Genomic DNA, 16,692 nt, shown 5'->3' on the forward strand with positions numbered 1-16,692 from the left:
ATGACACGTACTCATCATCTACCACCATTCCCTTGGCATGCAAGTAAATCATAAACCGTTGAAAATTTTGGGACGCCGAAACCTGAAAGCATTTGCGCAGATTGGTATCAAAAGGCCTAACTTAATTCAACTATGAAATTATGTTGCTAATGTATAATTACCGTGTGAAGTTCTCCATTTCTGTTTAGTTTGATTCACGTGACAAAACAACTTTATTAGAGAGATGATACATTCACCTGATAGGACAACTTTCTTAGAAGTAGGGCTCACCAACAAATGTAAGTCCTATCTCTATTAGAGAGATGATACAAATGTGATATGAAAAATGTGGTAAGAGTAGCATTTTTTTTATTCTAAAAACCTAATGCATATGTTTTAAGCTTATTGTACGAGAAAAGGAAATGAGATTCCACTATTTGCTTTCTTTTGCTTAAATGCGCATCTCCATCACAAATAAATAAATAAATAAAACTTGAGTAGGGGTGTCTGACCACATCATTTGTCAGGCACATTTCACAAAAACATGAGATTCTCTCTACTAATCTCACATATGTGAGTGTTGCACTAATTAGGCAACCCTACTAAAGTTTTTCTCTTCTCGTGTGAGGAGAGAAAATAGATGCTTAACATTCACTCACAAAAGTTTTATGGTTTAATCATTGATTAATAAGATTCACTAAGCTGCATCAAAGTTTTTACATCAATTCAAATTATATAGAGACTAAAGTATGTTTCTAAAACCTCCTCTCTTCATGTGATAGGAAAATTCCATGATTGGTATTTTTAACATCATATTTTGTTTGCCGCGGAAGGTGACTTTGAGTACAAGAAAACCAGACTCCACCATGTCACCCTTCCAAAGCATGCACCAAAATTACATTGTCAATAAATTGGCAGCAAAAACTTAAGCCAGCAGCACAACAGGACCGTTGAGCTTTACAGTAGTGATGTACCAGGGTCAGCCTGGAACTAGACGAGGAACCATCTGTCTTAGAACTTTCGAAAACTAGGGCTCCGTGTGATTGCAACTTTCGCTGACACGTCGGCTCGAGAGGGGAGGAGCAGCCCTTATCATCACGCTTTGCATGAAGGCTATCATCTACAAATAGATGTCAAATACAAGATGAAACAATAAGCCAATTAAGCAGAACATATACAGGTACACATAACTTGATATGTTCTTACCGCAGCAAATCCAACGCAAATGAGACTAAAGCCTGGGAAATTAAATGGCGCCTTTTCGGACAGGAACAAAGCTGGAATAACAATTTGAATTTATCAGTTCGAATTAACTTTGGCCGGACAAAAATAAGAATGTAATCTCAAATCACCTGTGAGAGGGGAGAAAGCAATCGGAGATATAACATTTGCAAGTGAACATATGCCTGAAATGCACCCTTGAGCCTTCCCCTGAAAATATTGTATAAAAAAAGATCATGTATTTGCCAAAAGAATTGGATCCAAAGGGGCAGGGCAAGGGAAGTAAAATCCAAAATGCATACTGAAAATTACCTGCTCAGACGGTCCAACTTGTTTCGATACAATGCTTCGCATCTGTGAAGTTTGGACCAAATCACTTTAAAGACAACATTTGAGGATGTTTAACTCAAAGCGAAGCAGAAACGATGAGACTTACACATGGATGTGCAAACACATAAAAGATGGAGAACATGGCAGCAGCATATGGCACCCAGAAGGACCACGCAATGCCGTAAAGAAACATCTGCATTCGATATGTGAATGATTAGATAAAAAGCTTAATGACACGTCCAATTTTTAGTTTTACTTTCCGTGAGTAGATGCAATGCAATGTTTACAAATCCACAATTGTCTAACAAATAAGATCAAATTTGTAACTTGTTGGGACTAAATACAAGACGGTTAGATGCTTACTTGTAGGCAGCTAAAAAGGAGGCCTATCGACAGTAGCCTCTCCTCTCCTAAAGCAGGAGCCAGCAAGGGCATGAGAACCAGCTGCATCAAGCTTTATTTTTAGTGTCATGGAAAATGAAATCGAAACTGCAAAAACAAAAGAGGTTTGCAGAGGATCAAAACGGTAAAACAAATGCAGCACCTGTGAAACAGTGCCTGCAACCCCGGAAATAACCATCAGGTCAGCAAATTGATTCTTGTTGAAGTGAAACCGCGCCTTTAGAAAGTACTGCTCAACAAACAATGATTTTCGATTCAGCATTTCTTATGTTCGACAGAGCTTACTGATCTATGATTAGATGCAAATCATCCACAAACACTGATTAAATATGTGATTACTAATTCATTGGATGAGAGACGTACCAACATTGAAGCATGGAGGCCAACATCCGCTAGATTACTGAAAAACGCAACAATTGCAGCTTGCGAAAACGTTGTGCTGCAAATCAATTAAGAGTAAGCAATTACTTGAACTACAAGTCTGCAAATTAATTAAGAGCAACCCTTAGCAGGAAAGTAACTGACCTAGTTTTCAACAAGGAGATTAAATCACTTAAGGAAGGCAATGTTTTGGCTGGCTGCAATATCTCAGCACTTGAAGTCTCAGCTGAATCCTTAATTGTGATCTTTTCATCTGAGAGTAACGGAGCGGAAAGATTCTTGTCTATGTTGGAATCCGGTAGGAAAACCCTCAGGTACATAACTGCCACAGCCGCCACCACCGTCGCAACCTATTAATAGTAATAGTAATAATTATAAACATTAAAATGCAGTCAGATCACAATTAAGCATAGTAACAGAGAGGATAGAGTCCTAGAGAGGGAGAGAGAGATTGGACCTGAAAAGTAGTGGAAGTGGAGAGGAAACGAGTGAAGAGGGTTCCGCAGACATATGCACAGGAACTAATCCCCGATAGGACTCCGAATGTTGAGGCTCGCCTTCCTTCTGCCACATTATCTGCCTGAAAATCATTGATATTTCACACCTCCATCAAAATTTCAAATCAAACAACCAACAACATGAACAAACATGGAGTGTTTTGTTTACAACAAAATGGACCTAGTCTAGTCATTTTACATACTCAGGCCCATAATAAGCCCAAATAATTGTTTGATAATGGGCCTTATAATCCTTAGTGAGGCCCAAATACGAGCGAGGAAGATTAGAAAGTTACCACATAGGCAAGGGCGAGGCAATGAACGCTGCCTTCACAAACCATGGCGGTTAGAGTTTTGGCCACGAAGTAGACGTAGAAGAAACTCTTGCTCCTGCTATATCCCAATATCCCTGTATAATTGTGCAATTAACCCGTTTTTTTATTGATTTTTCGGGTCTTGTTATTAGCAGTGTAAAATAATTTCTCAACTCTTTCGTCTTTTAGTTTTTTGAATTAAGCAAGATTACAGAATAACCATTTTAACATACTAATAACAATTCCGTTAATTTGTCCAAAAATCAATAAACTTTAGTTCACATTAACTCCATGTAATATAGTCGAAATTAGAATTAGAGCTTGATGTTTAGCAAAAAGAAAAGAAATATAAATAAAGCTAAAGCGATTGAATACTTTTTTTTCTTCTTTTTTTTTTCCCTGAAATGTGGCCATTTTTTCTTGGAATTAAGGACTTTTTGGAGCAATGTATAAATAAAGTGATAGGTAAACAAGTTAATCATCATAAAAGTACATAAATTTATGTCTAAATATCCTTTGTGACTTTATCTTTGTTGTTAATTGGTACGGATTTAACGAGCTGAAAGATTACCTAAAGGGATAATTGTGAAGATCATTGGCAGTGTAAGCAAAGCTTTTCTCCCAAACTTGTCTGAGAGATTCCCAACCAATGGCATCATCACCAGTGTTCCCAGCCCTACGATCTGCATCAACCATGCACAAATCAAACTATTTTCAACCCTATATCATGCACAAGGGCCGGGTTAATTCTTACACCAAATAATTAGTTGAGACCCACCATCCATTTCTAATCAAAATTTTCAAAGAAAGTAATTTCGGAACATTCTTTTTTTTTTCCCACATGCATACACTTGTTTATTTCTAGCGTTAAACTGAACAGATCATAATCAAACTAATGAACAAAAATAAACACATGGTGTATAAACCTAAGGAGAAAAATAAACACATCTCATTTTTCACATGTGGAGATGCTGTAAAGTAAATTGTAAACCCCCTTGTTTTAGTTTTTCTTTGTATTTTTGCCCTTTATTTTGATCGGGGCAAGGAAAAATTTGATGATTATTTTTAGAAAAACTAATGAAAATGGCTTGAAAATTTTGAGTTTTAACCATAAGGACAAAATAAAGGATAAAGTGAATAGTACCATAATTGATTTTTAAGTGTAAAAATGTGATTTTTCGTTAAAGTAAACAATACCTGGAGTTTTTCGTTAGAATTTTTTTATTTTTTTATTACAAGATATATTATTATTTTAAATTAGACTAAGAGAAGAATAAAAGAAATTTAAATCCGAGACATCATAAGTTGACATTCAAAACATTTCAATTGAAATGATGATGAGGAATGTACAATTTTGTCCACGAGTTAATACGATTGAAAAATGCCAAAATGCATCTCCTATGAAAACCAAAAGGGGGAAATTTCCGATGGAAGTACTGCATGCACGTGAAGCTTTTTCCTATGCATCAATCTTTGAGTACATACCTACCGCGATAGCACGTCAATTTCATGAGATTGCAAAAATAATAGGGTGAGAGCATGCGGCTTCGCACACTACAGTGTCGGCTGTGTAGCCACAAGTAGAAATCCGTAAGCATTCATGGCCAACGCTAATCACGCTAACTAATCTTTGCTAATTAAAAGTTTATTCTGGTTTTTCCCACAATATATATAACACATATTTTTTATATTCATTTTGAGACATATTTTATTATGTCCACTCTATAATATATTTCAACGATTCAACTGTATCTTACATCAAAGATTATATCTACAAAAAAATTATCCAAATTGGAAAACATATGGCCGTTGGATTAAATTTAGTATATATTTGTAGAACCTTATTCTTCTATTTTCTTCACTATAGATGAATGTCTTAATGATTTTGGATTTGTCTAATTTTTTGCAAATATTATCTATAAATGAGCTATTAAAATATAGACGATTCGGATTGTTGAAATATATTACGAAATGAGTCTCATAAATAAATGTCAAAATATGTGATAAAAACGTATTTCTCGGAATTCTATGAAGGGGGTTATGTGTAGACCAACCGTCGATGCACTGGCTATGTTGGAATCTTGGACACAATCTGCATTTAGTGAGATGTGGAAAGAGATGAAAGCATAACAGAAGGGATCTAGTTAGACTGGAAAAGTGTGTTTGTGGTGGGCCCTTAATTTTGAAAATTCGTCCCCTCCTCCTTAAATTCAAAGACCTATTGAATCTAAAAGTTGATTTAAAGCCTACGCAAAGGTAAGGGGAAGTTTCCTTTAAACAAAGACAAAGTTTTGGAGCTGCAATTGAGAATTGACATCACTTAAGTTAGTTTAGCTGATCAAATCATTACATAGATATTTGGGTTTGCACTTTGCAATACTAAGTTCTTTTTTTTTTTTTTTTGAAGTTGTATTGTTTGAGCGTTGTAATTATTTTTTATGATAGGATCCACAGTTTTAAAAATTTTCGTCTAGCACCTATTAGATCATGCTTAGGCGTTAGGCGGTTGGTTACTATTCCGATTAATCTTTAAATATTTGAAAATTAAGAAAGTAGGCCTAGACCTGTTTAGGAGTTTGCCTAGCTTGCCTAGGCGCCAGCTTGGCACGTCTAGGTTGCGACTCTCATTTGGACAAAAAATTGATAATTTTCATTTTGCATTTTATTTGTTTAATAAAATATAAGAGACTTGTTGAATACTTGGATGAACACTTATTATATACTTGTTCCACATGTTTTCAATATGTTCTAATACTTTACAATCTTTATGTTATTTTATTTTTCAATTTATGTATACAATTTTGTAATTTTTATTATAACCGTCTGGACACTAGGAACAGTCAACCTCTCAACTAGCGTCTAGCGTCTTTTAGAACCTTGAAAAGATCAAGTGATGTTTAATGAGCTACACAACTAAGTCAATTGAAAATTAAACTCGGGCGATAACCCTAAGACATGATTTTCAAAGGAGAAGATATTTGTAAAGGCTAAAGCTAGCTTGTATACTGATATCAATTTGCTTGTGGTGGAAATAACGAAACAACTATTGATGTTAACAATGATATATGTGTTTGTAATTAACGTAGACGGTTTAAGTTGATTCGTTGAGTTGGGTTATGGTATCTATGTGTAGAAAATTGTACGTACCGCTTGTTGAAATCCGGTGAGGTAGATGGCGATGGAGCACTCATCTCTTCCGGGACAAAGAGCAGACATGGTAACGTCGGTGATGGCCGGGATCACCATGAACGTGGCGAAGTTGTGCAGAAAGATTGTCATGAAGAGGTGGCTCAACCCTGCCGAAAGCTTTTCCATCTTTGCGATCACACCGCTCTTCAGTTGCTGAGTAACTAAATTAATACGAGAGACACCGCCCACTACGTCCCGACTGAACCCGTTTAGCTACTGCTGATACTTAACCAGGAAAAAAGGAGTTGGATTTAAAAGAAATGCGTGCGCAGTGTGTGCCTTACACTTTTTGTCTTGAAATATTTGGCACATAGAGAGAGCGGGAGGGGAGTGTAACTGTGTATGTCGAATGTTTAAAGGGAATAAATTGCCGAAAAGCAACAAAGTGGGAAGGTGAAGCAAAAGAATGCGTAGATTGTAAGTTCACTACCTCAAATATATGTACGTACGTATAGAATGTATTTTATGCGTCCAAGTCCCATCTACTATTTCTCTCCTCTCGGTCGCCTTTCTACTTGCTGCTGTCTATTTTGTTTCCATTTTTAAAAGAGAATGAGTTTTGTAGGTTAAATTGGGGTGGATTTTTATGGTATGTTACTGTATTGTTTTGAGTCATGATACGTTTATGTTAGTGGATCGATCCGACGTAAAAAATCAATTACTTAAAGAATTATTTAAGAGATCACCTAAGAATGATAGTTTATTTCATAGTTAAATAACGAAGTATCGTTTTGATTCAAGACTTCTATTACTCCAAACAAGTGAACATCCACACTTGGATAGTACCCCCGGTTTTCATGTTTGATGTAAAAATTTAACCAAAGGATTAAGCGAATATGAATAAAGAACTATTGCATGAAACCCTTAGTATTGGATTTGGCACAAAAAGTTAGACAGATTTATCGGTCATAAAAGCACTTTATCATAAAGCACTTTCTAAATGCGTCATATTAGCGATGAATTGGATTTACCCGACCCATTTGATGGCCCTGGGAATGGAAAATGCCAGTTTAGGCACCTGCTAGACCACGTTTAGCATCAAAGGGCTTGTGGGCTATGCCGGTTTCCCTAGTTGGGTTTTTACTGAACGCAGCAAGGCCTAGTACGAGATACACAATCATATGGGCGACCTGGCACTGGCCCAGTTTGAATCGAGTCCGAACCATGTAAGAAAAAAGACCAACTAATTTACGTGGTCACTTATTGAAGCTTACCGTACAATAATGTGAACTTTGTCTGAGAAAACTAAGACTCATCCCGAATTACATTTTAAATAATTGAAAATGTTCTTAGGTATAATATATCTGGATTTTAAAAGCATTTGCATTTTTATTAAGAATTGGTTATAGAAATATTTTAATAAAAAATGTTTTCCGTTATTTTATAAGCACTCTCAAATGAGTTCTAAAGCATATGCTGAGTTATTTTCCTATTGTTAATTAGTTATAGAATGAAAGCTCACAATATTATAGTAAGTTAACATACTTATTGAGCTCAACGACGCACATGAAACCCAAATGATGAGATTATTAGATGAGGAAAGCAGGAAAAACAAATTAAATTAAGTGCTGGAATTATTGTATAATGGAAGTGAGGAAAATACATCCAATTGCACAAAATGAGCGGAGACTTGGAAAAAAGGAAGAATATTCTTAATTACTTAAACAAGAAAAAGATAAGGTTAAATAGTGGAAAGAGTATACTGCCGATTTGCCCCCTGAACTATCACCCAACTTTCGATTTCTCCCCTGAACTTTTTAATTGGAAAATTAAGGACTTAAACTAATTTTTTTGGCCGATTTGCCCCCTGCTGTTAATTTTTCATTCATTCCATCCAAATTTTTGTTAAATAGAAGCATATGCACAACATGTGTGGGTAGTTCGGTCGCTTCATTCTTTAAAATAATTGAAAACCTTAGATTTCTAAAATATAAACCTATGCAAATATGTGTGATTCTATAGCTTTTGTATCTAAAGGTCTAGTGAAATGACACTTTTGTCCACAAATGAGAGTTACGTGGTTTGCACATGATAAGAGTTAACGTTAATTTGGATGAAATCTATGAAAAACTAATTGTAGGGGGGAAATTGGCCAAAAAAAATTAGTTTAAGTCCTTAATTTTCCAATTAAAAAGTTCAGGGGGGAAATTGAAAGTTGGGTGATAGTTCAGGGGGCAAATCGACAGTTTACTCTAGTGGAAATGATCCATGAGATTTGTATAACTCATCATTTTGGTCCCTAAGATTTCAAATCAATAGAAGTAGTCTCTGAGATTGTCTACAATCCATCATTTTGGTCATTCTGTTAAAAACTCCGTTAAGTGTCCCGAAGCTCATGGCCGGAAATTTAGGCAATTTTCAAAGCTTCGTAATTCAATCGTTTCATAACCAAATTCAACCCATAATATATCAAAATGAATATAGTAAAGTGTATAATATGATTATACCTATTTGGAATCTCAATGTTTGCCGGAGATGGCCGGAAAATAGCCTCAAAGTTAACTATTCCGAGGGAAAACTAGAAAACTTGCCGGAAACTGGGTAAAATTTAAACATTTATGACTTCTTCAATACTCAACGAAATCAAGTGATTCAAAAATAAAAATCATACTTCTAAACGAGACGAAGAGAATGTTAGCTTTTTTTATGGCTAACTCGTCGTCATTTGGCCAGAAAACGGCCCGAAAGTGGCTAACTTGAGACCAAGATAGCCACTTTCAAGAAATTTTCCAGCCAAAGCATGGTGAGTTAGCCATTGAAAAATGTATCATTCTCTTCGTCTCGTCGAGAAGTATGATTTTCGTTTTTGAATCACTTGATTTCTTTGAGTATTGAAGAAGTTATGAACGTTTAAAGTTTACCCAGTTTCCGGCAAATTTTCCAGTTTTTCCTCGAACCAGTCAACTTTGAGGCTATTTTCCGACCATCTCCGTCAACCATTGGGCTTCCAAATAGGTATAATCTTATTCTACACTTTTCTATCTTCATTTTAATATATTATGAGTCGAATTTAGTTAATAAACGATTGAGTTACGAAGCTTTGAAAATTGTCCAAACTTCCGGCCATGAGCTCCGAGACACTTAACAGAGTTTTTAACGGAATTATCAAAATGATGAATGGTAGACAATCTGATGGACCACTTCTATTGATTTGAAATCTCATGAATCAAAATGATGAGTTATACAAATCTTGTGAACCATTTTCGCTATTTAGCCAAAAGATAAAAGCGACAAATGTTTACAGATCCAAAAGATACTTTTTCATTTTTTTTCTTCTGGATTCAGAAAAAAAATATAGCAAAGAAACAGAAGCAGAAAAATCTGCAAAGTCCGTGGGGTCACTGTTTGATAAAGAAGCTTCCTGCTGATTGGCTCATTACCATGTGGTCCACAATCCACCACAAAAGTGAAATATCAAAGTATGTGAGAAATTTTTCAATGTGATCGTATTTTATTTTGAAATGATACATCTATTAATGGTGAGATATTTATATTAAAATATTAATAATTTAAAAATTAATTCTTTTTTACATATAATGATACATGTCGTGCTACTTATGTTCCGACCACAATAAAAAATCTCTCATCCATATTAAGATTATGGATCCATAGGACAGGAACCCTGCTCCATTTTTTTTTTCTCTAAATTTTCCCAGTAGCATGATCTCGTTAAAGGAGATCGAACGGCTGTGCGCACCATCCCATTTTTTGGCTGAAATGGGGATACCAATCCTTAAACAGCATGTATATGTATATATATGTTGGACATGCAACTTGCAATATTAATTAACATAATAACCCAACTTCATTAGGCAACAAAGCTCTAGAATCGCGAGTCACGAGTGACCAAAATTGCCCAAAAAAGCTTACAATTGATAGATATATCACGTGGAGTTGCGATCTGGTCGTCTTATATCATTGTATTGGAGTCGACTCATTTGAGATTTGTATGGACTAACAAGATATCATACTTATTTGCTTGTTACTATTATTATTATTTTTTAACTGAAATAGGTGGTTTTGAAGAATATGTTTAAAGGTGAGGGGTTACAACATCGGAAACTTGACTAAATTAAATATATAAACTACATATTAATAGAATCATAACTAAAAACTAATGAAATTATAATTGTATCATTTAAAATATAACTACAAAAATTAGAAAATAAAAAAAATATAGGCATTAAAGTAATTTCGTAAAAGCAAGTTTTTACTGTTTTATTTGTAAACCTCACAACCAGCAAGGGTAGCAGTTTTCTTCCCCCACATTCTGCTCAAACTTAACCGATTTTCATTTCAAGTGGCATCCATGTTGCGGCCAGATCCAAAGTGAGTGGCCAAATAAAGAGAGAAGGACATGTCTCCTTCACCTAACAACAATATCCTCTGGCCAGTATTCTGTTTCGACGTCTGCTTCCCTTTGTTCTTTATAAATTTGATTGCACACGCACAACGTGTGTGTAGGTTGCTTGTAGTTTATAAAAAATTTCACTTGCAACTAACTAGAGTTAGCCTGATGGTGACAATGAGTAGAGTAACAAATAGATCCAACGCGCAACATTAATAATATAAAATTATAAATGTTTTTTTAGTTGCCAAACAACAATTTTAATGTTGATTAGTAGTGAATCGTTGAATCTGTTTTTAAAATGCATTAGTGTAACTCAAATTAAGAAGAGTTTGGGAGCAAGGGTATGGGGGCCAAATTAAGGGCATAATCCAGTTGGAGTTTATCTCTGTCTTCCCCATTAGAGTATCAAATCAGATTTTGGGCCAAACTCATCACGCTACTGGAATTGCACTTGCACACCAGTTACCATTTTTATTTTATTTTTCCTTTCCCAACAGTCTGCCAAGTAAGCTCTGGTCCTCACTCAACTCAAGTCAGAAATCTGGATCCACAATCCACAATCCACAGCAGCAAAATATATTTATTTGTTTATTAAAATGAAAGAAAACAACAACATGTCACGCTGCAGCACTTGAGAAGATACATTAAAAATAAATATAAAAAACAACATAAGATTCTTTACTCCATTAGTTTGTGACAATATTTAAAATATCAGTATCACTAAAAAATATTGATATGTAATTTATAAAAAATATTGTTGGATATATTTAATATCGATATCGCTATCAATTGTTGTAGATGAAAATGATGGGATTTAATATTTTCTCTGATATTTAATGAATGTGTAAAAAAATATCGATGATATATATCGATTTTAACCTAAATTTCCCACTTTTATACTTTTTTTCTTCTTCTGAGTTTTGGATATTTCTATAAAAATATCAACCCTATAAAATAAATTTTAAACTTTACTTTTTCTAATAAATGCAATATATATATATATACACATATATCTGATATTCACGTTTATAATTGTTACTATCGGTTTATTTTTATGGTTAAATGGGCATATTTATACCTGTAGAATTGTATAAATAATTAACCATAATTGTAATTGTAAAGTTTTAATGAAATTTAATGAAACATTTCCGTACTGTTCACTTCTAATGAAAATGAAATTTTTATTATAAAAAATCATTACTGATACTATTCACTTACAGTAACTTTTTATCAGCGTTATCTTACCCATCCTCAGTTGAAACTCTATTCCTAGGGCGCAACCTTGGTCGCCTTCTAATTCCGTGTGTTAATAATAAACAGATATCTGGATCCACGCAAGAGGCAACGCGCGTCCAATTAGCAATATTGGATGTAATAAAAAAAGTTAAATACCCAATTAGTACGTTGCCAAACACGATTTCAGAGAGACTCAAAATTTCAGTCCTCCAGTCCTCTCCGTCTTCTCTCACTCTCTTCCAGGTCCAATGGACTCTCTCACCCTCTTTTGTACGGGCGCTCTCCTCGCCGGCGGGATCTATTGGTTTGTCTGCATTCTCGGCCCCGCCGAGCGAAAGGGGAAGCGCGCCGTAGATCTCTCCGGTGGCTCCATCTCCGCCGAGAAAGTTCAAGATAGCTACGACAAATATTGGTCCTTCTTCCGCCGCCCAAAAGAGATCGAAACGGCTGAGAAAGTCCCCGATTTTGTAGACACCTTTTACAACTTAGTCACCGATATTTATGAGTGGGGTTGGGGCCAGTCCTTCCACTTCTCCCCGCACATCCCCGGTAAGTCCCACAAAGACGCCACGCGCCTCCACGAGGAGATGGCCGTCGATCTCATCGATGTAAAACCCGGAGACCGAATTCTTGACGTCGGATGCGGCGTGGGTGGCCCTATGCGTGCCATCGCGGCCCACTCGCGGGCCAACGTCACAGGGATCACGATCAACGAGTACCAGGTGAAACGCGCGCGTCTGCACAACAAGAAGGCCGGCCTCGACTCGCTCTGCGAGGTCGTATGCGGGAACTTCCTCGAGATGCCGTTCCCGGATAACAGCTTCGACGGCGCGTACTCTATCGAGGCTACATGTCACGCGCCGAAGCTGGAGGAGGTGTACGCCGAGATCTTCCGGGTTTTGAAGCCCGGTGCTCTGTACGTGTCGTACGAGTGGGTGACGACAGACAAGTACAAGGGTGAGGACGCTGAACACGTGGAGGTCATTCAGGGAATCGAGAGAGGGGACGCCCTGCCGGGACTTAGGAGCTATACGGACATTGCAGAGACGGCGAGGAAGGTCGGTTTCGAGGTGGTGAAGGAGAACGATCTGGCCAAGCCGCCGGCGCAGCCGTGGTGGAGTCGATTGAAGATGGGGAGGATCGCCTACTGGCGCAACCACATTCTGGTGACGGTGCTCGCCGCCGTCGGAATTGCACCCAAGGGAACCGTGGATGTGCACGAGATGCTGTTCAAAACTGCCGACTTTTTGACCAGGGGCGGCGAAACCGGAATCTTTAGTCCGATGCACATGATTCTCTGCCGGAAGCCCGAAACACCCAAATCATCTTAATTTCCGGTATCACCGGTCCACCCCCGCGTCCCTATAGCTCCTTTTTGTCGTTTGTCTTGTTTTAATTAATTATCTTTTTAATCTAGGTTTTGTTTTCCTTTTTATTTTATTTTATTTGTTTACTTAACCTGCTAATTTATTATCATTCTCTTGTATTTTTGTTTTGGAATTTTTAATTTCGTGGCTGGATTGGATCTTTTCTTCTTTTTGTTTAATTTCTCTGTTGAATTTGCCTTAATTTCCGTGCCTAATATCTTATGTGCATCGTCCTCTGAATTTAACGTTTCAAAATTCGAAAGTTAATGTTGAATTTGAGGCACTTACGACGGACTATGTTGAGCCGTTAATTGCGATGCATACTATTCATACATTGATATGCCCTAAAACTTTTTTCATCCAATGTGATGAAAGGATCAAAGGGTTATGGAGTATTTGTGATTTAGGGATGAGGAATGAAGTGATCGCTTACGTGGGTCGAATACCGTCACAGTTACGTTTTCGTTCAATGAATTTATTTCATGTAAGTTATTTTTTTATTTTCCTTACAAAGGTGAAGGTACGAAAGATGGATCTTTATTAGTAACTGTTGAATCAAATTTTAATGACCAGAATTACGATATTTCATGTAAGTTATTTTTTTATTTTCCTTACAAAGGTGAAGGTACGAAAGATGGATCTTTATTAGTAACTGTTGAATCAAATTTTAATGACTTGAATTACGAGATTTGATGAATTAGAATCAATGGATCTGAAGAGGATTCCGCGAGCGAGGGAGTTGAGAGATTTCAGAAAGTGTGTCCATCAGTCACGAAAAATAATTCTCTTTCTATCTTTTTTACCAAATTCACCAAAAAGGACAAATTTGTGTTGGCAGTTTGGTTGGCTGTGTGTCACGTTGCGTTTAGCTTTTAGCCACGGCTGCCCTGCAAACATGCCGACATGTCTGGGCCCACATCCACCAGTTGGGTTTGGTTTGGTTTGGATCTCTCTCAACTCATCTCATCCCATCCCGATTGTATTCTTTGTTTTCCATGCTACTTTGCCTGCCGCTGCCGGTGCCACCAGTCTTTTCAGTTTCTTTATAATTTCTGGCACATGCCATGCCATGCCACCCTGTATTTTTTGGCACACTTTATTATTAATGCCTTATTCTTTTTCCTAGGTTATATATAAATATATAAGGATGTGTGTTTTGTTTTTATTTTTGCACACACCTCTTTTATTTTTAATTTTTAGTTATCGGAACAAATCAGCTGATATAATTAAGGAGAGATGATCCTTGTCGGATTCTCTTTGTAAGAATCCTTGAGATCTTCTAATCACATATGTTCATCATATATCGTGCGATTAATTTGTATCAGGTACCATTTATATTCAATTTTAAATAAAAAATTCAAAATAATTTCTTATTACCCAATGTACGATAAATAGATGTGATTGAAGATTTTTAAAATCCTCACAAAAGAGAATCCGACAAATATCTTCGGTCATAATTAAGAACACAAATTAATAAAAAAATATATAAAAAGAAAAAAAAGTTGTAGAAATAGCACTTCATAAATATCAGTAAATTTTTTAATTAATAGGGTATATTCTTCTCACTCATTAAAGTGGCACTTTGAATTGCTTTGCCAATTGCCATAATGCCTTTTTGCCAGGAGGATCTTGATAAAAATCTTGGAATTCTTAAATCGTGTTCATTTATTATATATTATGGGATCAGTTTTTCTCAGATACTATTTATATTTAAGTGAAAATAAAAGTATTTAAAATAATTTCTAATCGCACAATATACGATAAATGAACACAATTTAAAAATCTAAAAAATTCTCGTAAAGAAGATCCAAAGAGAGTCGTCATTCGCCTTTTTGGGCAGTGGAAGAGCACGAGATGTCTGAGTGGTGTTGTTGTCCTACTCATGGTTGGAAAATGATAATCCAACACTACTTTTTTCAAGCCATTTTAGTCTGTGGTGCCATTTAACTTGTTCTGCATGACAATGTATGCTTAATATTTGCATTCGAGATGCCGGTCAGAGATATGGAGCATCAAAATCTCACTGAAAATCCACTTGATATTTAGAAGGGGCCCAATTCAATTGTAAATTCGGAAGAAAAACTTTCCGAAACGTGAATGGTGTTCTTTTGACTAAGCCATCCAAGGCCTTTAATTAAAAGGACTTTTAGATCTAGGTTAAAAAACATAGAGTTTTTTCATGAGTGACTCCCGTTATCTAATTATATGTTTTTATTTCTTTTATACTCTTTTTATATTTTCTAAAAATATTAAAAATCAATTAAAAATCTTTTAATATTATGCATTTTTCAACTTCAAAATATCTAATTAATATCTTATAAACAAAAAAAAATTAATATACTAACATAAATCTATCTGCAAAACATTCTATCCTAACTCAAGTAGCAAATATATGAATGTATATTATACCTATAAGTGAGATATGAAACCTACTTAAAAGGTAGAAAAAAACATAATATACCTACAAGCAAGACACATTAATATGTGACAGGTTGACTATGAAAAAAAATATATCATATAGGTAGATAAATACAATTAACCTGTGATATAGGTTGATTATAAAAATTTAAAAAAAAAATTATAAATGGGTTAAAGCAGGAGGAAGAACAAGAAATAACAAAAAATAAATAAAAAGAAATAATCAAAGAGATAATTAGGAAGAAATTTGATTTTTACAATAAGTTTTTTCTTTTAAGAGATAATTATTGATAATTAAATAATTAAATTTAAAGAATTTGACTTATTTTAATAAACTGAACTATTCCTACTATTGACTTAAAAAATTAGAGTTATATCAAGTTTCTCCTTAATTAAATTAGTAGACAGGAAAAAGTCTTGGAGATTTTTTGGGTTGTCGAATTGAAGATTTTTTTATAGATGTTTGATTTGTCAAAACTCAAAGCATTGGTTGTAGTTGATTGCGTGAGTCTAGCCAACTTTGTTCCAACCCAAAAATATCCAGTTTCTAGCTTATAGAAAATCGATCTAGAGAAACACTAGTCAGATATTTTTTCAAGAAGCAATGCGTCAGTTGCTAATTCTTTAATTTGCTAATTAAATTGCTATCTCGGTTGAAAATGTATTTTTCCTACGTGCCATAGCAAATCTAACATTGCTAATCTCCACCCTCATCCCAATTGGCAATTACCATTGAAAATATCAACAACCCGATTTTTAGCCACCGCCACCATGATCTCCATGGTCTCTCTCTGTTTCAATGGTTTTTCGATCCAATTGTGTGTAACCATTGTTTTAACCTCATCCGTTGGTTTGAATTTTGTTTGTACCATACTTGACCAATCCCGAAACTATTGAGCACCGGTCAACGTTATACCGTCAAGGACCTAGAAGAGCTTCCCTTCAACCAGGAGGCCAATCACAATGTGACACGTGTCGACATCAGAAGCCAATCACAGCTCGACACG

At 35.6% G+C, this 16,692-nt stretch overlaps 2 protein-coding genes across 2 annotated transcripts; one reads left to right on the forward strand and one right to left on the reverse strand.

The window, feature by feature from the left end:
- Positions 1–628: 628 nt before the first annotated feature.
- On the reverse strand, positions 629–6,889 carry LOC103420887 (uncharacterized). Its single transcript, XM_029106541.2, has 14 exons — positions 6,744–6,889; positions 6,272–6,529; positions 3,696–3,807; positions 3,107–3,219; positions 2,771–2,893; positions 2,458–2,663; positions 2,296–2,371; positions 2,075–2,161; positions 1,894–1,974; positions 1,637–1,723; positions 1,513–1,554; positions 1,332–1,410; positions 1,186–1,256; positions 629–1,099 (listed from the first exon to the last, which is right to left on the reverse strand). Exons 2-14 carry the CDS (start codon positions 6,437–6,439, stop codon positions 1,007–1,009), a joined length of 1,338 nt encoding a protein of 445 aa, XP_028962374.1. The 5' UTR covers positions 6,440–6,529; positions 6,744–6,889; the 3' UTR covers positions 629–1,006.
- Positions 6,890–11,949: 5,060 nt separating this feature from the next.
- Positions 11,950–13,446, forward strand: LOC103440234 (24-methylenesterol C-methyltransferase 2). Its single transcript, XM_008378904.3, has one exon. It carries the CDS (start codon positions 12,149–12,151, stop codon positions 13,229–13,231), a length of 1,083 nt encoding a protein of 360 aa, XP_008377126.2. The 5' UTR covers positions 11,950–12,148; the 3' UTR covers positions 13,232–13,446.
- The last annotated feature ends 3,246 nt before the right edge of the window (positions 13,447–16,692 follow it).

Source organism: Malus domestica, chromosome 08 (genome assembly GCF_042453785.1).
Source record: "Malus domestica chromosome 08, GDT2T_hap1".
NCBI lineage: Eukaryota > Viridiplantae > Streptophyta > Magnoliopsida > Rosales > Rosaceae > Malus > Malus domestica.

Excerpts from the sequence above, each read along its gene's own strand:
- LOC103440234 (XM_008378904.3), top strand. The coding sequence starts at position 12,149 with ATGGACTCTCTCACCCTCTTTTGTACGGGCGCTCTCCTCGCCGGCGGG.
- LOC103420887 (XM_029106541.2), bottom strand. The coding sequence starts at position 6,439 with ATGGAAAAGCTTTCGGCAGGGTTGAGCCACCTCTTCATGACAATCTTT. Across the intron at positions 1,724-1,893 it reads TCCTTTTTAGCTGCCTACAA|ATGTTTCTTTACGGCATTGC; the intron begins GTAAGCATCTAA and ends TATCGAATGCAG. Across the intron at positions 1,100-1,185 it reads TTTGCGTTGGATTTGCTGCG|ATGATAGCCTTCATGCAAAG; the intron begins GTAAGAACATAT and ends ATCTATTTGTAG.